Genomic DNA, 25,639 nt, shown 5'->3' with positions numbered 1-25,639 from the left:
TTAAAAGAGAATTTCATCATCATTAAATCAAATATTTTATGCTTTAGTTATCCTCAGTTTTTTTTTACTTTTCAATTTTTTAACCTACTTTTTGTTTATTAGGAATAATTCTTTTTTTAAAAAAATATTTATTTTATTTATTTATTTGACAGACAGAGATCACAAGTAGGCAGAGAGGCGGCAGATCCCAGGACGCTGGGATCATGACCCGAGCCAAAGGCAGAGGCTTTAACCCACTGAGCCACCCAGGCGCTGCAGGAATTTCTTCTTCTTTTTTTTTCTTTAATTTTATTTATTAATTTGACAGATCACAAGTAGGCAGAGAGGCAGGCAGGGGGGCTGGGGAGCAGGCTCCCTGCTGAGCAGAGAGCCCAATGCAGGTCTTGATCCCAGGACCCTGGGATCATGACCTGAGCTGAAGGCAGAGGCTGTAACCCACTGAGCCACCCAGGCGCCTCTAGGAATAATTTTTTTTTTTTAAGATTTTATTTATTTATCAGAGAGAGAGAGGGGGAGAGAGTGAGCACAGGCAGACAGAATGGCAGACAGAATGGCAGACAGAGGCAGAGGGAGAAGCAGGCTCCCTGCTGAGCAAGGAGCCCGATGTGGGACTCGATCCCAGGACGCTGGGATCATGACCTGAGCTGAAGGCAGCTGCTTAACCAACTGAGCCACCCAGGCGTCCCTCTAGGAATAATTCTTAAACAGGGGCCAGAAGGACAAAAGTCATCACCTAATTCTAAGAGTTCTTGGAGGTTTCTCACAGCATTGTTCATTTCTCCAAGCCTAGTATAAACTTCATTCATTCGAGGATAGACTCCATTTAAAGAAGGCACATCAAATAGCTTTTGGAAGTGAGAAACAATAGCTTGCAAAGTTTTTAAGTTTGGCACATTGCTGTCCTGTCCAAAAGAGAGGGAGAAACCATTCACATATTAAAATAATCCCAAGACTTTAATAAAAACTTTAAAAAGAGAAAAAGAATCTTGGTAGAATAAAATCAGTATCTGTTTCACTATCAGTTTTTAAGATAAGATTACATTAAAATTTTAGTAAACATTTACTAAGTATTAATCATTACCTTTTCCTTATTTTCAACTTCTTCTAACATGGTATCTACTATAAACAACAGATCTTCAATTCTGATACCTTCATTTTCATCCTGCTTTTTAAAATTATGCCAAGGCACCAGTTCTGCAGATAGTATTTTCAAGGACTTATACAAATCCTTTATAACAAAAGAAAAAACATGGTATTATTGACCTTAAAAAAGTTTCTGTAACAATGCTAATAAAATATAATTATTCAGGCAGGTTTAATATATATAAACTATCGTCAGTATTTTTTTGACTACCATTGCTAGTTTAGAAAGAGTCTATTAAATTTGTTTTCTCCAGGTAAATACAGGGCTTTAAAAAGACATGATATATTGATTATCTCAAATCTGGATATTTAAAGTAATGATATTATGTATTAGTAGTTTATGTTATTTAAGTAATTATTTTTGCACTGTTGATGGATAAAAAATAAGCTTATCCTTTATATTTTGGCCTTAAATAATTCTATTAACAGATTTACTGAGATATAATTCACATAAAATTCATTCTCTATAAGTGTACAATTCAGTAACTTTATTCAGTTTACAGAGAGATGTACAACCATCACTATTATCTAATTTCAGAACATTTTCATCACCACAAAAAGAAATCCCATATACATTTACTGCCATTCCCCATTCTTTCCTATCCCCAGCACCTAGGTCACTACTAACATACTTTCTGTTTCTATGGATTTGCCTATTCTAGGCATTTCACATAAGGTGGAATTATACAGTAAGTGGCCTTTTGTAACTGGCTTTCCTTCACTTAGGATAATGTTTTCAATATTCATCCATTATAGCATTTATTTCTAGGCAGGTTTTAATTTGAAAAAATAGTTAAAAAGATTCTAAATCAAATTAATTTTACTTAATCTTTGTTGACAGCCTACTTAATCCTTTTGACCTAGACAGGTTCTCCTAATTTTTTTTAACCTGTGCACAAAGGACAAAGCTACCGGAAGTTTAAAACTGGTCAACTGATAAACATTTACTGAGCATCTGCTATGTGCATGAACAGTGCTTGGCCCTTTAGAACAATGCTGTCCAAAAGAAATGTAAGTCAGAGTAATTCTATTTACTTATGTTTTTAATACTATAGTTGACACACAATGTTACATTAGTTTCAGATATATGACTTAGTGATTTGACAAGTTTATACATTTTGCTATGTTCATCACAAGTTCATCACCATCTGTCCCATTACATTGCTTATTAAAGGACCACTATAGTCGTGGTAATGTTAAATTGTTGAGCACCCACACTTAAAGCAAAAAGAAATAGGTAGCATTAATTTTAATAATATATTTGGTTTAATCCACTATATCCAAATATTATCATTTTAATACATAATCAATATTTTATTTTTTTCTACTAAGTCTTTTAAATCTGGTAGATATTTTAAATTTACGGTACATCTCAATTGAGACTAGTGTATTTTAGGTAATCAAAAGCTAAATGTGGCTAGTGGTTACTGTATCAGTGCAATCCTAAAATACAGAAAGAAGCATAGGAAATTCTGTTTCCAACTCCTTATTTTTGTCCTCAACTTATTTATCATTCTCCAGTGACTGCCCGGACCTTACATACTGTTATCTGTTACCTCTCATTTGTTAAGGCGGCAATTACTATTTCAGCAATGCTATGCAATACATCAGTATCAAATGAATGTTTTAAACAGTAAGTGCCATTAGAATTTGAAAAAGTCAAGAAGTTGCAGCATAAATACTTTAATTGACCAATGCACCACCAACAAGGTATGATTATAAAGAAACGGTCTTCAGTAAAAAGCACATCAAATATAAATTTTGCTTGGGAATAAAGTATTAGATAGTTAAGATAAAGAACTGTTCTGGTCTACTTGGCAGTGACAGGATGGTTGTAGCATAGTCCACCAAGCCCTGAAAAATCTAAAAAAGGGTCTCCTTTGTTCTCCACATTGCTCAGCTGTGGAGATGTAGATGTACAACCAATGTCCTGTCTTTATACAGCAGGCCTCTAGAGCACTGGGGAATGGGAAAGCCACAAGGTACAACAGCATACTGGGTTGGGAAAGCAATGTCTAGCTCAACTTCCCTGGGAAGACAGAAGGAAGAAAGCAGACAGCTCTTTCTGCCTTTCCCATTCTTCTCTTTTAAGCCAAATCTATCCTAAGAAAAAAACTAATCTGGGCTGTCCTAGCCTAACTAATGGCTGTCCCAACCTTAAAGGCTACTACAGTATAGAAAACCTTCCATATGAGGCCACAAAGAACTTAACATAGTTTCTCAATTTGGATCCTGATTGTGCAGTAATAAATATCTGAATCACTGCCTAAAATTGATGAGTTACTTCAGTGGCAGAGCCACTAAATTCCTCTCAGGGGTCCTCAGAATATTCTAATTACAGAGTTTACTCTTTGTCATCTTCTAGTGTCTTGCTACTATACAGTAGCAAGAACTTACCACCACTAGCAAAGCTTTTCTTGGAGGGATTTCCTCGTCCAGAATGTGGAGCACAAGTCATCTACCTCATTCACTTGGCACTTCATCATGGGCCAGTTTTTTTTTTGTTTTTGTTTTTAAGAGTTTATTTATTTGAGAGTGAGAGAGCACAAGCAGGGGTACAGGCAAAGGAGAGGGAGAAGCAGGCTCTCCGCTGAGCAAGGAGCTAGATGGGGGGCTCAATTCCAGGACCCTGGGATCATGACCTGAGCCAAAGGTAGACACCTAACAGACTGGGCCACCCAGGTGCCCCCTTTCGTGGGCTGTTTTTATAACATTCATTTCTTCTAATGAGATCTTAAATGATTAAATTTTATCTTGTATTTTTTAGTAAGTTTTATCTCTCCAATTAGTCTGAATCTTGTGTTCCTTTTTTAAAAAGACTTCATTTATTTGACAGAGAGAGTATGAGCAGGAGTAGAACCAGAGGGAGAGGGAGAGAGAATGTGAAGCAGACTCCATGCTGAGTGCAGAGCCCAATGAGCGACTTGATCCCACAACAACGAGATCATGACCTGAGCCAAACCAGGAGCTGGATGCTTAACTGACTAAGCCACCCAGTTCATCTTTTCTGATTACCTCCCCAATGCCTTGAACATAGTAAATCATCAGTAACTATCTATTCATCTGATTCTTTCTTTTGTCTCCTTTCTCTTCTAGTTTTTAACTTTCTCTTGGGAAGGCTGGGCATGTTCTAGTCCATCTTCCTTGAGAGGAACTGAAGTGGGATTAGCATGATGGGGCACCTGGGTGGCTCAGTCAGTTAGGTGCAGGACTCTCAGTTTCGGCTCAGGTCATGATTTAATGGGTCATGGGGATCAAGCCCCACACTGGGCTCCCTGTTCAGCAGGGAGTCTGCTCCAGGACTGTTTTCCTCTATTCCTCCCCCAATTTGCTCACTTGCACTTTCTAAAATAAATAAATAAATCTTTTTAAAGTGGGGTTAGCACCATTTCCTTCTACTGGGAGAACCCCCTAGCAAGCAGTGACTGGATTTACATAATTAACCATGGTTTACATAATTAACTACTAATTATTTACCTTCCGCTAAGATATAAACTGAAGAGACTCAGGTCTATACGATAGGTATATTAATCTAACACTATCACTCAATTAAAATGTTTTCTATTTTATAGCTCTATCTGATCCCTATATAAAAAGGGAAGAAGAAATTAGGTGAATGAGAAGATTCTCTCATCAATTACAGGTATGTTTTTATTATTTTTTTTAAATTCAATATCATCATCTTCGTTTGGCTGTCTTGGAATTTGTTATTTTGCTTCTTTCTTTTGACAAATTTTGAGCACACATTATGTATTAGGAAGTTCCTTGGGACATATGAGAGTATTAAAAAAGGTACAATTCATAAACCTTATATATTCTTACAGATATCTTCTGTATCATTTATACTTCATGCAATATATATTCTTATAGATATCTACTGTATCATTTATACTTCATGTAATAAGGCAATATATTCTTACAGATATCTTCTGTATCATTTATACTTCATGCAATTATACTTAATTGACAAATACTGTTACTGAATCACATCTTCATGAACATGACAGAATACATCATGAACATGATATATATATTAGTTACTGAAAAAAATCTAAAGATCAGGGGTGCCTGGGTGGCTCAGTCGGTTAAATATCTGAATTTTGATTTCAGCTTAGGTCATGATTCCAGGGTCATGAGATTGAGCCCAGTGTCAGGCTCTGTGCCTCCATGGAGTCTGCTTAGGATTCTTTCTCTCCCTCTCCGCCATGCCCTTCCCCTCTTTCTCTAGAAAGAAAGGAAGAAAGAAAAAAGAAAGGAAGGAAGAAATTAAAGGGAACAGAAACTAAAAATATTTTTTTAATTTTTAATTTTTTATAAACATATATTTTTATCCCCAGGGATACAGGTCTGTGAATCACCAGGTTTACACACTTTACAGCACTCACCAAAGAACATACCCTCCCCAATGTCCATAACCCCACCCTCCTTCTCCCAACCCCCCCACCCTCCAGCAACCCTCAGTTTGTTTTGTGAGATTGAGAATCACTTATGGTTTGTCTCCCTCCCAATCCCATCTTGTTTCATTTATTCTTCTCCTACCCCCTTAAGCCCTCATGTTGCATCACCACTTCCTCATATCAGGGAGATCATAGGATAGTTGTCTTTCTCCGCTTGACTTATCTTGCTAATACACTCTAGTCCCATCCACATCGTCGCAAATGGCTAGATTTCATTTCTTTTGAGGGCTGCACAGTGTTCCATAGTGTATATATACCACATCTTCTTGATCCATTCATCTGTTGATGGACATTTAGGTTCTTTCCATAGTTTGGCTACTGTGGACATTGCTGCTATAAACATTTGGGTGCACGTGCCCCTTCAGATCACTACATTTGTATCTTTAGGGTAAAATACCCAGTAGTGCAATTGCTGAGTCAAAGGGCAGTTCTATTTTCAACATTTTGAGGAACATCCATGTTGTTTTCCAGAGTTGTTGCACCAGCTTACTCTCCCAGCAACAGTGTAGAAGGGTTCCCCTTTCTCCGCATCCTCGCCAGCATCTGTCATCTCCTGACTTGTTAATTTTAGCCATTCTGACTGGTGTGAGGTAGTATCTCATTGTGGTTTTGACTTGTATTTCCCTGATGCCGAGTGATATGGAGCACTTTTTCATGTGTCTGTTGGCCATCTGCATGTCTTCTTTGCAGAAATGTCTGTTCATGTCCTCTGTCCATTTCTTGATTGGATTATTTGTTCTTTGGGTATTGTTTGCAAAGTTCTTTATAGATTCTGGACACTAGTCCTTTATCTGATATGTCGTTTGCAAATATCTTCTCCCATTCTGTGAGTTGTCTTTTGGTTTTGTTAACTGTTTCCTTTGCTGTGCAAAAGCTTTTGATCTTGATGAAATCCCAATAGTTCATTTTTGCCCTTGCTTCCCTTGCCTTTGGCGATGTTCCTAGGAAGATGTTGCTGCGGCTGAGGTCGAAGAGGTTGCTGCCTGTGTTCTCCTCAAGGATTTTGATGGATTTATTTCTCATATTGAAGTCCTTCATCCATTTTAAGTCTGTTTTCATGTGTGGTGTAAGGAAATGGTCCAATTTCATTTTTCTGCATGTGGCCGTCCAATTTTCCCAACACCATTTATTGAAAAGGCTGTCTTTTTTCCAATGGACATTCTTTCCTGCTTTGTCGAAGATTAGTTGACCATAGAGTTGAGGGTCTATTTCTGGGCTCTCTATTCTGTTCCATTGATCTATGTGTCTGTTTTAGTGCCAGTACCATGCTGTCTTGATGATGACAGCTTTGTAATAGAGCTTGAAGTCCGGAATTGTGATGCCACCAACTTTTGCTTTTTTCCCCCCAATATTCCTTTGGCTATTCAAGGTCTTTTCTGGTTCCATATAAATTTTAGAATTATTTGTTCCATTTCTTTGAAAAAAAAAATATGTGGGATTTTGATAGGGATTGCATTAAATGTGTAGATTGCTTTAGGTAGCATAGACATTTTCACAATATTTGTTCTTCCAATCCAGGAGCATGGAACATTTTTCCATTTCTTTGTGTCTTCCTCAATTTCTTTTCATGAGTACTTTATAGTTTTCTGAGTATAGATTCTTAGCCTCTTTGGTTAGGTTTATTCCTAGGTATCTTATGGTTTTGGGTGCAATTGTGAATGGGATTGACTCCCTAATTTCTCTTTCTTCTGTCTTGTTGTTGGTGTAGAGAAATGTAACGGATTTCTGTGCATTGATTTTATATCCGGACACTTTACTAAATTCTTGTACAAGTTCTAGCAGTTTTGGAGTGGAGTCTTTTGGGTTTTCCACATATAGTACCATATCATCTGCGAAGAGTGATAGTTTGACTTCTTCTTTGCCAATTTGGATGCCTTTAATTTCCTTTTGTTGTCTGATTGCTGAGGCTAGGACGTCTAATACTATGTTGAATAGCAGTGGTGATAATGGACATCCCTGCCGTGTTCCTGACCTTAGCGGAAAAGCTTTCAGTTTTTCTCCATTGAGAATGATATTTGCGGTGGGTTTTTCATAGATGGCTTTGATAATATTGAAGTATGTGCCCTCTATCCCTACACTTTGAAGAGTTTTGATCAGGAAGGGATGCTGTACTTTGTCAAATGCTTTTTCAGCATCTATTGAGAGTATCATATGGTTCTTGCTCTTTCTTTTATTGATGTGTTGTGTCACATTGATTGATTTGCGGATGTCAACCAACCTTGCAGCCCTGGAATAAATCCCACTTGATCGTGGTGAATAATCCTCTTAATGTACTGTTGAATCCTATTGGCTAGTATTTTGGTGAGAATTTTCACATCTGTGTTCATCAAGGACATTGGTCTATAGCTCTCTTTTTTTGATGGGATCATTGTCTGGTTTGGGGATCAAGGTGATGCTGGCCTCATAAAATGAGTTTGGAGGTTTTCCTTCCATTTCTATTTTTTGGAACAGTTTCAGGAGAATAGGAATTAGTTCTTCTTTAAATGTTTGGTTGAATTCCCCTGGGAAGCCATCTGGCCCTGGGATTTTGTTTGTTTGGAGATTTTTAATGACTGTTTCAATCTCCTTACTGGTTATGGGTCTGTTCAGGCTTTCTATTTCTTCCTGGTTCAGTTGTGGTAGTTTATATGTTTCTAGGAATGCATCCATTTCTTCCAGATTGTCAAATTTGTTGGCATAGAGTTGCTCATAGTATGTTCTTATAATAGTTTGTATTTCTTTGGTGTTAGTTGTGATCTCTCCTCTTTCATTCATGATTTTATTTATTTGGGTCCTTTCTCTTTTCTTCTTGATAAGTCTGGCCAGGGGTTTATCAATTTTATTAATTCTTTCAAAGAACCAGATCCTAGATTCGTTGATTTGTTCTATTGTTTTTTTGGTTTCTATTTCATTGATTTCTGCTCTGATTTTTATGATTTCTCTTCTCCTGCTGGGCTTAGGGTTTCTTTCTTGTTCTTTCTCCAGCTCTTTTAGGTGTAGGGTTAGGTTGGGTACCTGAGACCTTTCTTGTTTCTTGAGAAAGGCTTGTACCGCTATATAGTTTCCTCTCAGGACTCCCTTTGCTGTGTCCCACAGATTTTGAACCATTGTGTTTTCATTATCATTTGTTTCCATTAATTTTTTCAATTCTTCTTTAATTTCCTGGTTGCCCCATTCATTCTTTAGAGGATGCTGTTTAGTCTCCATGTATTTGGGTTTTTTCCAGACTTCCTCTTGTGGTTGAGTTCTAGCTTCAGAGCATTGTGGTCTAAAAATATGCAGGGAATGATCCCAATCTTTTGATACTGGTTGAGGCCTGATTTAGGACCGAGGATGTGATCTACTCTGGAAAATGTTCCATGTGCACTAGAGAAGAATGTGTATTCTGTTGTTTTGGGATGAAATGTTCTGAATATATCCGTGATGTCCATCTGGTCCAGTGTGTCACTTAAGGCCTTTATTTCCTTGTTTATCTTTTGCTTGGATGATTTATCCATTTCAGTGAGGGGAGTGTTAAAGTCCCCTACTATAATTGTATTATTGTTGATGTGTTTCTTTGATTTTGTTATTAATTGGTTTATATAGTTGGCTGCTCCCACGTTGGGGGCATAGACATTTAAAATTGTTAGATCTTCTTGTTGGACAGACCCTTTGAGTATGATATAGTGTCCTTCCTCATCTCTTATTATAGTCTTTGGCTTAAAATCTAAATGATCTGATATAAGGATTGCCAGTCATGCTTTCTTCTGATGTCCATTAGCATGGTAAATTCTTTTCCACCCCCTCACTTTAAATCTGGAGGTGTCTTTGGTTCTAAAATGAGTTTCTTGGAGTCAACATATTGGTGAGTTTTGTTTTGTTATCCATTCTGATACCCTGTGTCTTTTGATTGGGACATTTAGCCCATTAACATTCAGGGAAACTATTGAGAGATATGAATTTAGTACCATTGTATTGCCTGTAAGGTGACTGTTACTGTATATTGTCTCTGTTCCTTTCTGATCTACCACTTTAGGCTCTCTCTTTGCTTAGAGGACCCCTTTCAATATTTCCTGTAGAGCTGGTTTGGTGTTTGCAAATTCTTTCAGTTTTTGTTTGTCCTGGAAGCTTTTTATCTCTCCTTCTATTTTCAATGATAGCCTAGCTGGATATAGTATTCATGGCTGCATGTTTTTCTCGTTTAGTGCTCTGAATATATCATGCCAGTTCTTTCTGGCCTGCCAGGTCTCTGTGGATAAGTCTGCTGCCAATGTAATATTTTTACCATTGTATGTTAGAGCTTCTTTTCCCGGGCTGCTTTCAGGATTTTCTCTTTGTCACTAAGGCTTGTAAATTTTACTATTAGATGACGGGGTGTGGACGTATTCTTACTGATTTTGAGGGGCGTTCTCTGCACCTCCTGGATTTCGATGCTTGTTACCTTTGCCATATTGGGGAATTTCTCCCCAATAATTCTCTCCAGTATACCTTCTGCTCCCCTCTCTCTCTCTTTTTCTTCTGGAATCCCAATAATTCTAATGTTGTTTTGTCTTATGGTGTCACTTATCTCTCGAATTCTCCCCTCATAGTCCAGTATCTGTTAGTCCCTCTTTTGCTCAGCTTCTTTATTCTCTGTCATTTGGTCTTCTATATTGCTAATTCTTTCTTCTGCCTCATTATCCTAGCAGTGAGAGCCTCCATTTTTTATTGCACCTCATTAATAGCTTTTTTTATTTCAACTTGGTTAGATTTTAGTTCTTTTATTTCCCCAGAAAGGGCTTTCATATCTCCTGAGAGGGTTTCTCTAATATCTTCCATGCCTTTTTCGAGCCCGGCTAGAACCTTGAGATTTGTCATTCTGAACTCTAGATCTGACATATTACCAATGTCTGTATTGCTTAGGTCCCTAGCCTTCGGTACTGCCTCTTGTTCTTTTTTTTGTGGTGAATTTTTCCGCCTTGTCATTTTGTCCAGATAAGAGTATATGAAGGAGCAAGTAAAATACTAAAGGGTGGCAAATATGCTTTAAGCAAATCAGGAAAATATGCTTTAAGCAAATCAGAAGAGATCCCAAATCATGAGGGGCTTGAAAAGGGATAAAAAGAGGTTCAGAAAGAAAGATAGAAAGAAAGAAGAGAATTAAAAAAAGAAAACAAATAAAGAAAAGTATAAAAAAGAAATATATATATATATTAGATAAACTAGTTAAAAAACATTAAAAAGGAAAAGGGTAAAAGTTAAAAAAATTTTCGCAGAAGAAGAGAAAAAAAAATTAAATTAACTGCAAGACTAAAGAGTCATAGGGAGAAAGCCATGAGTTCCGTGCTTTGCTTTCTCCTCCTCTGGAATTCTGCTGCTCTCCTTGGTATTGAAACTGCACTCCTTGGTAGGTGAACTTGGTCTTGGTTGGATTTATTGTTGATCTTCTGGGGGTGGGGCCTGTTGTAGTGATTCTCAAGTGTCTTTGCCCCAGGTGGAATTGCACCGCCCTTACCAGGGGCTGGGCTGAGTAATCCGCTCGGGTTTGCTTTCAGGAGCTTTTGTTCCCTGAGCACTTTCCGTAGTGTTCTGGAGGACGGGAATACAAATGGCGGCCTCCTGGTCAGCCCAGAGGAGCCAAGAGCGCGGGGCCCCACTCCTCAGTGCGCCCTCAGAGAACAGTGCCCTGTAACTCCCGTCTGCCTGACCTCTGGCCACGCTCCGAGCTCACCAAGCCTGCGACCCGTTCAAGGTAACCCCGAGCTGTGAGCTCACTGTCGGCTCTGTCTCTGTAGCCGGCTTCCTCATTCTAATACCTGCAAGCTCTGTGACACTCAGACACCCCCAATCCTTCTGTGACCCTGTGGGACCTGAGGCCACGCTGACCCCGTGTGGGCTTCACCCCAGTTTAGCCTCTGGAGTGATGTCCCTCAGCGGAACAGACTTTTTAAAGTCCTGATTTTGTACTCCATTGCTCCGCCGCTTGCCGGGAGCCGGCCCCTCCCCCCGGGGGTCTATCTTCCTGTCGCTTTGGATTCACTTCTCCGCCAGTCCTACCTTTCAGAAAGTGGTTTTTTTTTTCTGTTTCTAGAATTGCTGTTCTTCTCTTCGATCTGCCGATGGATTTGTAGGTGTTTGCAATCTTGAGATAAGCTATCTAGCTGATCTCCTGCTAGCTGAAGTAGTGTCAGCCTGCTACTTCTCCGCCATCTTGACTCCTCTCCCCAGAAACTAAATATTAATGACTTCAGCAATTCACCTTTCAGTGTACTACTCAAAAAAAACTGAAAAACCTGTAGATGCATAAGAAATGCACAATAACTCTACAAAGTAAAGAAATTTTTTTCTTCTATGGACAGAGAGAATAAGTAAAAGTAGTATGGCTGCTACTGAATTATTCACTTCTTTACAGAATAGACAGATGTGGACAGTTTTGAGAGAAGGAAAATGATTTCAAATATGAAGAGGGGAAAAAAAATTCCCAATTAAAATGGAATGAAAGATAAAACATCACATCTAAAGAGAAATAAGGGCCAGGAAAATCTGAAGCATGGAAATACCAAAAAGAGGTAGATGAACGTAACAGGGAAGGACCTGGAGGTGTGAAACAGAACCACTACAGATTTTCAACATGGCAGCAGGCCTGAGTCTTTGGTAGAACTTTATAGGCGGTAAAGCTTATAGTAATGACAATATCAAATAGGTCATACTTAAAACTGATACGGTAAGTAGCAAGTTTTAAGTTTTAAATAAGCTAAGCTTTACAACTAAAACAAACAAACAAAAAAAATGGAGCCTAGTCCTATTAATAAAGCCCAGAGACTCCAATAGATTTTCAAAGCATGTAAAAAATATTCAACCCCTTACCTTTAAGGAAGTCAGTTGATCTGCCCACATTTCTATTATAGGAATAAGATGCTCAAATCCACAATCCTGAACAAGATCTTTATTAAAATGTTGGGTTCCTCCTTTGCTCTGTTTATAAATTATTACTGGAGCTCTTGGATTATGAACAATTGAATTGATGCTATTCAGAACCTAAAAAAAAAAAAAAAGACCATGGTTTTAGGTTGAAATGTTTATCATAGTTTTATCAAAGTGATTTAGGTTAAGAGAGTGCTTTATATGTCAATGTATCATCATTTTCAGATTAACTTTAGGCATTAAGAGGTTCTTTAATAAGACCGATACTTGTAATGTTTTGGAAAGATGGCAGTTTTATCAACAAAATTAAACATATAAGTTCTAATGAGAATGAGAAACTTCCAAGAAAAGCTAAAATGCATTTTCAAATTATTTTGACTTTAAAGTAGATTATGCATGACCTATTATAATCCACACAGGGAAAAAATAATCATCAGTACATCCTTAGCTAGAGTCTCACATTTCTCTAATTCTATCTCCTCATATTTAAGCTAAATCAGATGGTGAAAGGGGGCATTTCCTGTTGTTTCATAACTTCAGTTAAAGTTCAAGGGCAATGAAAAATAAAGTCCAACACATTATATACAGAAATCCTGGAAACATCATGCAATTCTTGAAACCCCAGACCCAATTCAGAGAACTAATCCATAAAACGCTGTTCCTCTACAACCACTCTCAGTATCAAAATCTGTATTATTAAGGTTCTACAGAGAAACAGGAGCAATGTGTATGCATATAAATACATCTAAAAAGATTTATTATAAGGAATTAGCTCACACAATTATGGAAGCAGGTAAGTCCCAATGTCTGCAACAGGCAAGCTGGAGACCTAAACAAGCCAATGGAGCAGTTCTAGCCTGAATGCCCACAGGCTTGAGACGCAGAAAGAGTCCGTGCTTCGGCTCAACAATGAAGGCAGAAAAAAACTGATGTCCCAGGTCAGAGGAAGTCAGTCAGGCAAGTGGAGCTCCCTCTTACTCATCCTGTTTTAGTCAGGTCTTCAAATGATTGAATGAGAATCATTCACATCAGGGAAGGCAATCGGCTTTACCCAGTCTGCCAAATCAAATGTTAATCTCATCCATAAATACCCTTCACAGACATATTCAGAATAATGTTTGACCAACTACCTGGGCACCCTGTAGCCTAGTCAAGATGATACATAAAATGAACCATCATAAATACCCACATAATCTCTACCTAGATTTAACAATTGTTAACATTTTTCCATATTTGCTCACTTAGCTCAACCTTCTAAAGAAAAGACATGATAAAACTTTATCCTCAAATACTTAAGTATGCACTTCTTAAAAGTAAGCATATTCTCCTACAAAATCCTAAAACCATTATTATACATAAGAAATTTAACAGTAATTAGGGGTTCCTGGGTGGCTCAGTCAATTAAGCATCTACCTTTGGCTCAGGTCATGATCCCAGGGCTCTGGGATCAAGCCCTGCATGGGACTCCCAGCTCAACGGGGAGCCCACTTCTCCCTCTCCCTCTGCCACTCCCCCTGCTTGTGCTCTCTCACTTTCTCTCTCAAATAAATAAAATCTTAAAAAAAAAAAAAAAAGAAATTTAACAGTAATTCCCTAATACCATCAATGCCTGGAGTAAAACTTAAGTGTCTTAATATGTTTAATATGTGACTATAACCCCTCTGCCAAAAGGTATGAGTTCTACTAAGGAGAGGAAACAAACACCCCAAAACAGCAAGTATAAACAAAGAAGAGTAATTTCCTTATTTACCACCATCAAACCCAGACCATTTAATAAACAGCTATTTAAGTATAAAAACAAGACACTATATTGATCTCAAATCTTTGTCCCTACTCATACTTCAAGCTATGACTCACAGGTTTCCTGGTACTAAGATATCAGATGTTTACTGAGGAGCTTGTTTTGAGTTTAAAAGAATATTTCAACATTTTCTTCTCTTGTACTTAAACATATTTTAATGGAAAAATCAATTCTCCTCCACAGAATTATTAATGACAGCAGAGCATATTCTTTTTTTTTTTTTTTTAAGATTTTATTTATCTGACAGACAGAGATCACAAGTAGGCAGAGAGGGAGGCAGAGAGAGAGGGAGGAGGAAGCAGGCTCCATGCTGAGCAGAGAGCCTGATGCGGGGCTCGATCCCAGAACCCTGGGATCATGACCTGAACAGAAGGCAGAGGCTTTAATCCACTGAGCCACCCAGGCGCCCCCAGCAGAGCATATTTTAATGACTTGACCACAATCAGATGACTGGCAGCAAAATATATATTAACAGTGAACAAACAGTAAAATGACAATTAAAAGAGAGATGGGAATTTTTAAAAAAACAACTTAAAAATAGGTTTTATCTATTCAGGAACAGTTTGTAGATACTGATAAACTCTTGCTATGGATAAAAACTGTATCTTAAGAGTAATTATTTGACAAGTAGAAAAGAATTAAGATGACAAATGTCCTAAGTACTTGAAGAGAAAAAAAGACAAATCTCAACCTAGCAAATGCCAAGTAAAGAACAGAACCAAAAACCACATATAGAAAACAGAAAAATGTTAGGAATAAAAGCAGATATATGAGTTGGTCTCAATATCCAAGAATGGTTTAATTGCCTTGTTAAAGGTTAAAGCCTCTCAAATTTAATCTAAGAAACAAAATGAAATAAAAGAAATTCAGTTATATGCTAGGTACAAGAGAGTTATCAAAACAAAACAAAAAATTAGTTTACAGAAAAGTGCCTGGAAATAAAATCAACTCAGATATACATGAAGAACCAGCGACAATTAGTTAGAAAATGTAATGGAAAAAAATGATGCTATTCTCAATAGAAATAAAAATTATACAATACCTAGGAAATAACCTAACAAAAATACTCAAGAGCTAAACTTAAGAATATATAAAACTTTACTAAGGCTACATAAAGGAAGGGCCACATAAAATTAGGGACATATTTCTGAGTGAGATGATTCAAAACTACAAAGGTGTCACCTTTCCAAATATTAATCTAAAAAATCAATCCAATTATAGTTCATCTCAATAGGATCTGTTTTTGATATTGACAAATTATTCATCCAGAAGAATAAATAGCAAAGGAAAAATATTTACAAGAACAATGACAAGACTCTTACCCTAAAGGGTATCAAAACCTACTACAAAATGACAAAGTTAAAAGAATATGGAAATAGTATAAAAAATGGAACAGACCAGAGTCTAGACACAAACATATGTATATGAGTAGAAATGACAGAAGCTTCATTTCAATAAAGTAGAGAAAGAATGGTCTATGAGAAACTGTAAACTCAAATGCCTCTAGATACAAGATAAGACCATTACTGAAGCAAGGATGATGGCCAGGGGCTTTAGCTAACTGAAGAATACAGGCCTCTATGTGACAGGGGAGAGGCATAATTCTGCCCTGATAATGACTATGCAGGATTTGTTGTCAGATTCTGTGGCTTTTTAAGAGAAGCTTAGAAATAAGCTTAGAATTAAGAACTTAATAAAAATCTTAATTTTTTTCAAGATTTTTTTTTTTTAATTTGACAGACAGAGATCACAAGTAGGCAGAGAGGCAGGCAGAGAGAAAGAGGGGGAAGCAGGCTCCCCACTGAGCATACAGCCCAATGTGGGGCTCAATCCCAGGACCCTGAGATCATGACCTGAGCCAAAGGCAGAGGCTTAACCCACTGAGCCACCCAGGTGCCCCCCAAAATCTTAATTTTTAAAATATTGATAATTAACTCAAAGTATAAAAAGCCCTGTGTGGGTCCAATAAAATATGAGCATAGGTCTAGTTCAGTCAGTAAACAGCCAGACTTAATCACTCATCTATCCAATAAATGGTCTATAAAACCAGTGAGGTTAGATCTCTACAACATGCCATATAGAAAATTAAAGTTCAGATGGACTAAATATCTAAATAAAAACAAACCATGGGGCACCTGGGTGGCTCAGTGGGTTAAAGCCTCTGCCTTCTGCTCAGGTTGTGATCCCAGGGTCCTGGGATCAAGCCCCGCATGGGGCTCTCTACTCAGCAGAAACAAGAAAACAAAGGCTTTGAATGATACACTGGACCAGATGGACAAAATATTCCATTCTGAAACAGCAGAATACATTCTTTTCAAGTGCACATGAACATTCTCCAGAATAAATCACATATTAGGTCACAAAACGGGCCTTAACAAACACAAAAAGACTAAAATCATACCATGCACCTTTTCTGACTACAAATTAATGAAACCAGAAGTCAACCACAAGGAAAAATCTGGGAAGAGCACAAATACATAGAGGTTAAACATACTACTAAACAATGAATGAGTTAAACATACTACTAAACATATTACTAAACCAGGAAATAAAGAAGAGATTTTTAAAAATACATGGAAACAAATGAAAATGAAAACCCAATGGTCCAAAATCTTTGGGATGGAGCAAAAGCAATGAGGTAAGTATATAGCAATACAGGCCTATCTCAAGAAGCAAGAAAAATCTCAAACACTTTACATGTAAAGGAGCTAGAAAAAGAACAAATGAACCCTGAAGCCTGGAAAAGGAAGGAAATAATGAAGATTAGAGCAGAAATAAATGATATAGAAACTAAATAAACAATAGCACAGATCAATGAAACTAGGACAGATAATGAAACCAGGAGCTGGTTCTTTGAAAAGAACAACAAAATTGGTAAACCTCTCATCAGGCTTATCAAAAAGAAAAGAGAAAGGACCCAAATAAATAAAATCACAAATGAGAGAGAAGTAACAACCAACACCACAGAAACACAATTATAAGAGAATATTATGAAAACTATAAGCCAATAAATTTAGACAACCTAGAAGAAATGGATTCCCAAAAACATTACCAAAACTGAAACAAGAAGAAATAGAAAACTTGAGCAGATTGATAGCCAGCAAATAAAATGAATTAGTAATCAAAAACTCCCCCAAAACCCAAAGTCTAAGACCAGGTGGCTTCATAGGTGAATGCTACCAAACATTCAAAGAAGAGTTAATACATGTTTTTCCTCAAACTTTTCCAAAAATTGGAAAAGGACGGGAAATTTCCAAATTCATTCTATGAGGCCAGCGTTACCCTGAGAGCAAAACCAGATAAAGACACCACACAAAAAAAGAGAATAGACCAATATCTCTGACGAACATAGATGCAAAAATTCTCAAAAAAATACTAGCATACAGAATCCAATGATACAATTTAAAAATCATTCACCACAATCAAGTGGGATTTATTCCTAGGTTGCAAGGGTGGTTCATTATTTGCAAATCAATCAACATGATACATCCCATTAATAAGAAGAAAGGATAAGAACCATATGATCATTTCAACAGAGGCAGAAAAAGCATTTGACAAAGTACAACATCCATCCATGATAAAAAGCCCCAACAAAGTAGGTTTAGAGGGAAAATATCACAACACAGTAAAGGCTATATATCAAAATCCCACAGCTAATACCTAAATGGGGAAAAACTGAGAGCTTTTCCTCTATAGGCACGAACAAGAGAGAGATGTTCACTCTTACCACTTTTATTTAACATAGTACTGGAAGTCCTAGCCATAGCAGTCAGATAACAAAAGAAATAAAAGCCATTCAAATCAGCAAGGAAGAAGTGAAATTTTCACTATTTGCAGACGGCATGATCCTATACATAGAAAACCTGGGAGAATCCTCCAAATAACTGCTGGAACTAATAAATGAATTCAGTAGAGTCTCAGGATACAAAATCAACATGCAGAAATCTATTACATTTCTGTATACTAACAACAAAGCAGCCCTGAAGGAGAAATTAAGAAAACAATCCCATTTGCAGGGGCACCTTAGGTAGCTCATTCGGTTACGTGGCTGTGTTCAGCTCAGGTCATGATCTCAGGGTCCTGGAATTGGGCCCGACATAGGACTCACTGATCAGCGGGGTGTCTACTCCCTCTGTCCTTCTTCCCTGCTCGTGCTCTCTCTCTCAAATAAATAAAAACTTTTTTCAAAAAAAAAAAGGGGGGAGGGAGGGAAGGAAGGAAGGAAAGGATGGAGTGAGGGAAGGATAATTCCATTTAAAACTGCACCAAAACAATTAAGATACCTAGGAATGAACGTATCCAAAGAGGTTTAAGACCCATACTCTGAAAACTATAAAATACTGATGAAAGAAACTGAAGATGACACCAAGAAATAGAAAGACATTCCATACTAACGGATTGTTAGAACAAATACTGTTATGCAATACACAAAAGTAAATACCCAAAATGGATTAAAGACCTAAATGTGGGACCTGAAACCATAAAAATCCTAGAAAAGAATATAGGCAATAACTTCTCTGACATTAGTATAGCAACTTCTTCCTAGATACATCTCCTGAGGTAAGAGAAACAAAAGCAAAAATAAACTATTGGGACTACATCAAAATATAAAGCTTCTGCACAGTGAAGGAAACAATCAACAAAACTAAAAGGCAACCTAAAGAATGGGAGAAGATATTTGAAAATGTCAGATCTGATAAAGGGACATATCCAAAATACATAAAGACCTTATACAACTCAACACCCAAAAAACAACCTAATTAAAAAGTGGGCAGGATGTGAGGGCAATCTGGCTGTGACATCTGTCACCCCACTGATCACTGGGGTTGATTCAGCTGATCTGGCTGGCTAGGCAAGTGTCCCCTTCCTCCCTCACCACACCACTCCTTGTGCATCCCTCCTGAAGCTGCAGGTTCAGTCAAAGAGGGCAACCTGCCCCAGTAGAGGAGGACTATTCTTCAGGCAAGGGTATACAAGTAGCTGTATTCCCCTACTAGAACCTCCAAACAAGCTCTCAAAGTCCATTTGTAGGCAAATATAAGGTAGTAAAGCTTTCAAGACTCTAGACCACATCCAGATGTGGCCCTGCATGTGGCAGTCTGCCTTTCTTTAAAAAAAAATAGCGGGGAGAGGGGGCGGTGCAGAAGACATGAATAGATATTTTTCCAAAGAAGACATACAGATAGCTAACATACCCATGAAAAGATGCTCAACGTCACTTACCATCAGGGAAATGGAAGTCAAAACTACAAGGAGGTATCACCTCACACCTGTCAGAATGGCTAAAAGCAACCACACAAGAAACAGAAGGTATAGGCAAGGATGTGGAGAAAAAGAAACTCTCGTGCACTGTTGGTGGGAATGCAAACTGGTATAGCCACTCTGGAAGACAGTATGGAGATTGCCCAAGAAGTTAAAAATAGAAGTACCCTATGATCCAACAATTGCGCTACTGGGTATTTACCCAAAAAATACAAAAATACTAATTCAAAGGGATACATGTATCTTGATGTTTATAGCAGCATTACTTACAATAGCCAGATTACAGAAACAGCCTATGAATGGATAAAGATGTGGTATGTATGTATATATATACACATATACATGTGTACACACACACACAGGAATATTACTCAACCATAAAAAAGAACAAAATTTTGTCATTTGCAGTGATATAAATGGAGCTAGAAAGTATTATGCTAAGTGAACTAAGTCAGAGAAAGACAAACACCACATGATTTCACTCATATGTGAAATTTAAGAAACAAAACAGGGGCACCTGGCTGTTTCAGTTAGTGGAGCATGTGACTGTTGATCTCAGGGTAGCAAGTCAAGAGGACTTAAAAATGTAAAAAAAAATTTTTTTTAATTAAAGAAAAAGAAAACAGGGGCACCTGGATGGATCAGTGGGTTAAAGCCTTTGCCTTCAGCTCAGGTCATGATCCCAGGGTCCTGGGATCATGCCCCGCATCAGGCTCCCTGCTCAGTGGGGAGCCTGCTTCCCCCTCTTTCTCTCTGCCTGCCTCTGTCTACTTGTGATCTCTGTCAAATAAATAAACAAAATCTTTAAAAATAATGATAAAGAAAAAGAAAACAAAAGAGGGGAAAAAAACTACGAAAGAACAAATTGATGGTTACCAGAAGGGAGGTGGGGGGGAATGGGTTAAATAGGTGATGGGGATTAAGGAGTGCACTTATTATCATGGGCACCAGGTGTTGATTGCATGGAAGTGTTGAATCACTATAATGTACACCTGAAACTAATACTACACTGTATGTTAACTCACTGGAATTTAAATAAAAAGTTAAAAGAAAGAAACTAACTAAAGTTCACTACAAATAACTAGTCTCTGCCAGTTATTCAATACCTGAAAGTATCTCTGGTCAATTAGGGCCTGCTGCGGGTTATCTTTGCTGGGTTCATCCGGTTTTTCTGGCTCCTCTGCCTTTTTTTGACTGATAAGATCCTGTAATCTAAAGGGGAAAAAAATAAACCAAGACAATATAAAATACTTTCCTAGACACTGGATTAAGACAACAAATGAGTCAATGATTGAGCTACCCTCCATCTTTAATTTTTTAAAGATTTATTTGAGAGAAAGAGTGCACATGAGCAGGGGGTGGGGTAAGGAAATGGGCAGGATAGCGGGTGGAGAAAATCTCAAGCAGACTTCCCCAATAAAGGCAGAGCTGACACAGAACTTGATCCTATGACCCCAAGATCATGACCCAAGCCAAAATCAAGAGTCAGACGCTCAACTCACTGAGCCACCCAGGTACCCCAACCCTCCAAAAGTTTTGTGTAATTTTACATATATATTTATGTGTACATACACACACACAAATTTTTTTTAATTTAATTCTGTAAGTCATATGGTCACTGGAAAACAAGAATATCCTCTCAATAGACCACAAATTAGAAGAAATCACTGAAAACAAAAGGGATCAGAGTGAAGAAGTAAGTTCCAATCACTCCCCAACACTTGCAAAAAAGCAGAACAGGAAAGAACTACAGCAAAAGATGAAAGAAACTTCCAAGGTACTGAGATTGGAGGCTATAGATAAAGGGAGCAAGGAGCAATGATCAGGGCAATTTTTTTGTTCACTGTAGCAGCAACAATTAGACAGTATGGTCCTTCCTTCTTCATACTCCATTTGTACCAAAGATCAAACAACAGTGATGCCTCGGCTAGTTAAGAGGGCATGGAAACCCAAGAGACCACGGTTGCAGGTGCCTAACAGAAATCTGAGGGAATTTCTTTGCCTAGAAACCTATGTACGAGTGTATCTACCTAGTAGCAAACCTTTTCCCTTCACCAAATATCTCTTAAGTCAAGCTGTACTAAACATTTTCCTCCCACCCACCATGCCTTTGGGAAAAAGTAGTCTTTTATTAAAACCTACTTCAAGTTAACCATATTAAATTTGAATATGCCTATCAGTTTCCTGCAGAACCCAGACCCATTAAATCCATTCCATGACTCATTAATGAGTTTGACCTGCTGTTTCTAAAACAGAATAGCAATATTCCAGGGCACTTGTGGCTCAGTCAGTTAAGTGTCAAACTCTTGATCTCAGCTCAGGTCTTGATCTCGGGGTTGTGAGTTTAAGCCTTGAGCTGGGCTCTACACTCCTCATAGAGCCGTCTTAAAAAAAAAAAAAAAAAAAAAAAAAGCAATAGTCCATCATGTCCTTTGCCTGCTAAAAAACAAATCAATGGCGGGGCACCTGAGTGGCTCAGTTGGTTAAGCGTTGGACTCTTGGTTTCAGCTCAGGTCTTGATCTCAGGGTCTTGAGATCAATCCCTGCATGGGCTCTGTGCCCGGCGGGGAGTCTGCTTCTCTCCCTCTCCCAATTAATAAATCTTAAAAAAAAAAAAAAAAAAAAAAAAAAACCCACAATCAATAGCTTCCCACTGCACTGTAAACAATCTAATCTCCTTAGGTCAGCATTTGAACAACTCAGGGCCAGTAGCTGTTACCTAATATTCCTCCTGACTCCCTTCTTACTTCAACTCTTACTATTACCCTACAATTATCTACACCAGTCATATGTATTACCCTTAATCTTCATTCTATTGCTTTTCTCTGCTCTCTGATGAGTGTATGTCAAAAACAAATTATTATTAGTAAGTGGAATTAGTTCTAGGTAAAAAGTCAATCTCCTTCACCCAGTAGATATAAAGACCTCACAATCCATTTTCCTTTTTTCTTTTTTTAATATTTATTTATTTGACAGACAGAGAGCATGCGAGAGGGAACACAACCAAGGGGAGCTGCAGAGGGAGGGGCAAAAGCAGGCTCCCCGCTCAGTGGGAGCCCAACGGGGGGCTTGATCCCTGGACCCTGGGATCATGACCTTAGCCAAAGGCAGTTGCTTAACCAACTGAGCCACCCAGGTGTCCCTCACAATCCATTTTCCACCTCACTTCCCATCTCTTTACCAAATTCATATACTTTACAGTTTGGATGATGGCAGTGCCAGGAGCATATTATCTAAAATACAAACAGGAGATAGAAAAGCCAATATGCTCTCTAATGGGAATACAAGTAAACTGATATACCTGAACTTAAGTGTTAGTTAACCTTTCAGTCAGGTTAACTGATCATTGAAACTGTTTGCAGATCTGATTAATACATATTATGCTATGGATATACAACATTTAGCTGTAAGTATAGTAACCTAAATATAAAATTGCATGTAAAACTTACAGTCACTCTGGGAAATGATATGTGATTCAATTAAAGATGAATAAAGACATACCCTCATTTAATAATGACAATAATCAACTTATATTAGGAAACTGATGATGAAGATAATTGTATTTATTGAGAACATTCTCTATGAAGAACTCTTTTAAGCACTTCACACTGTAAAAGAAGATTTCAAAATGGAGTGAGCAAACCGAGCTAAGAGTCTCTTAAAATAAGGTAAGGAGGCCATTCAGGAGGAGGATTTTATGCATATTCTCATAGGAAGAAACTAAATTTTTAAAAAATTTCAGCCTCAACTGACAGAATGGAAGAAGATATTTGCAAATGACATATCAGATAAATGTCTAGTATCCAAAATCTATAAAGAACTTATCAAACTCAACACCCAAAGAACAAGTCATCTAATCAAGAGATGGGCAGAGGACATGAACAGACATTTCTGCAAAGAAGACATCCAGATGGCCAAGAGACACATGAAAAAGTGCTCCACATCACTCAGCATCAGGGAAATACAAATCAAAACCACAATGAGATACCACCTCATTCCAGTCAGAATGGCTGAAATTAACAAGTCAGGAAACGACAGATGCTGGCGAGGATGCGGAGAAAGGGGAACCCTCCTATATTCTTGGTGGGAATGCAAGTTGATGCAGCCACTCTGGAAAACAGCATGGAGGTTCCTCAAAAAGTTGAAAATAGAGTTACCCTATGACCCAGCAATCACACTACTGGGTATTTACCCTAAAGATACAATGTAGTGATCTGAAGGGGCACGTGCACCTGAATGTTTGTTTATAGCAGCATGGTGCACAATAGCCAAACTATGGAAAGAACCTAGATGTCTATCAACAGATGAATGGATAAAGAAGATGTGGTATATATATACCATGGAATACTATGCAGCCATCAAAAGAAATGAAATCTTGCCATTTGCAATGACGTGGATGGAACTAGAGGGTATTATGCTGAGCGAAGTAAGTCAATCAGAGAAAGACAATTATCATATGATCTCTCTGATGCGAGGAATTTGAGAGGCAGAGTGGGGGTTTGGGGGATAGTGGAGGATAAAATGAAACAAGATGGGATCGGGAGGGAGACAAACCATAAGAGACTCTTAATCTCACAAAACAAACTGAGGGTTGCTGGGGGGTGGAGGTATGGAGAGGGTGGTTGGGTTATGGACATTGGGGAGGGTATGTGTCATGGTGAGTGCTGTGAAGTATGTAAGCCTGACGATTCACAGACCTATACCCCTGGGGCAAATAATACATTATATTAATAAAATAAAATAATTAGAAAAAAATTTTTTCAGCCAGCTGTTTCTGGATCTAACTTCCTCCTCACCAGGACACCTAAACTGTTCACATTCTATACTTCAAAAGGAACCAATGAGATTTGTATTTTGGCAAGTTTCAATACTTCATATGCATATTAAATTAACTCAAGCCAGTTAACCTAGTTTCAATCAGTTCTGCACAGAGGACCTAAATGAGAATGGCACTCATTAGCTTTTACCTTTATAATTCTGCCTCCTCTCCGTCTCCCTCAAAACACAATTCAGGTTTCTTCCTGAATCTGTCTCCCAAAATCCAATTCTAATTGCCCAGATTAGTATCTGTTTGTTTAAATTTTCAGTCAATTCCTTCTTGGTTGACAACATGTATACATTTAATCTCATTGTTTTTCTAAGTTAACAGAAGATGAGGATTAGTGAAAGCTAGGGACTCATGGGATATTGACCTTTGGTTTGCCTGTTCTCACAATAAATATCAGCCAAAGCCCAATATTCCTGAAAACTTTGTATTCTGCAAAACCACACAGGTAAAAATAACAGAGCTCAAGAGAAAAGCAGTGTTAGAAACCAGTCTACATAAAATTGGTGCAGCTTGTAACCAGAGAACAACCACCAGGCAGTCCCTCAGGAGGTAAGTTAGATAGCCCTAGTAGGTCTATAGGTTGCCTCAGGGGATATTAAAAATGCACAGACCACAGAGCAGAAATATTGGCTTGAGAATGTCAAAACTATGAAGATGGAAATGAATCCAACTCAAGGCTGAAGAAGCTGAGGTTAAAACAGGTAAGGGAAGAAGGGTAACTTGCCTCCAGCCTGGAGTCTAATGGTGAGAGTCAAGGAGGGACTCATTTTAAACTTCCTTAAAATAGGGGTGCCTGGGTGGCTCAGTGGGTTAAGCCACTGCCTTCAGCTCGGGTCATGGTCTCAGGGTCATGGGATCGAGTCCCGCGTCGGGCTCTCTGCTCGGCAGGGAGCCTGCTTCCCTCTCTTTCTCTCTCTCTCTCTGCCTGCCTCTCCATCTACTGTCAAATAAATAAATAAAATCTTTAAAAAAATGAAAAGGCAGTTGCCTATGCACTAACAAAGGTTTTCCCCTTGCTGAACGCTGTAATACTACTGCTATTCTAATTCCTTGTACCTAGGAAAAAAATTGGGAACAATGTAATGTCTATTTTACATTACTAATCATTCCCTAATTTCTCAATTGCATATGATTTCATTGATGTTTTGGAGATGTATTTTAGCAGTATAGGCTGTATTCAGAAATATGTTAGGGTTGTTCTGTTGTCTCCAGAGCAGTAAGCTAAAGGTTTAAAAGCCATAAAAATCCCCTAAGAGTAGGGGCGCCTGGGTGGCTCAGTGGGTTAAA

General features: G+C 38.0%; 1 protein-coding gene across 9 annotated transcripts in view; it reads right to left on the bottom strand.

Annotated features, from left to right (window-relative positions):
• CEP70 (centrosomal protein 70) overlaps positions 1-25,639 on the bottom strand; it is a 118,823-nt gene that overhangs the window by 20,258 nt on the left and 72,926 nt on the right. For all 9 annotated transcript variants that reach the window (XM_082690535.1, XM_082690538.1, XM_082690540.1 and 6 more), the window contains 4 exons: positions 20,631-20,736; positions 12,405-12,575; positions 1,082-1,228; positions 734-902 (listed from right to left, as the gene is read on the bottom strand). In XM_082690535.1, coding sequence (XP_082546661.1) covers positions 734-902; positions 1,082-1,228; positions 12,405-12,575; positions 20,631-20,736 — 593 coding nt within the window. The remainder of the gene's footprint in view (positions 1-733; positions 903-1,081; positions 1,229-12,404; positions 12,576-20,630; positions 20,737-25,639) is intronic.

Source organism: Mustela nivalis (assembly GCF_964662115.1).
Source record: "Mustela nivalis genome assembly, chromosome: 1".
Lineage (NCBI taxonomy): Eukaryota > Metazoa > Chordata > Mammalia > Carnivora > Mustelidae > Mustela > Mustela nivalis.
The sequence above is the reverse complement of the archived record's forward strand: the minus strand, read 5'-3'. Positions and strand labels throughout refer to the sequence as shown.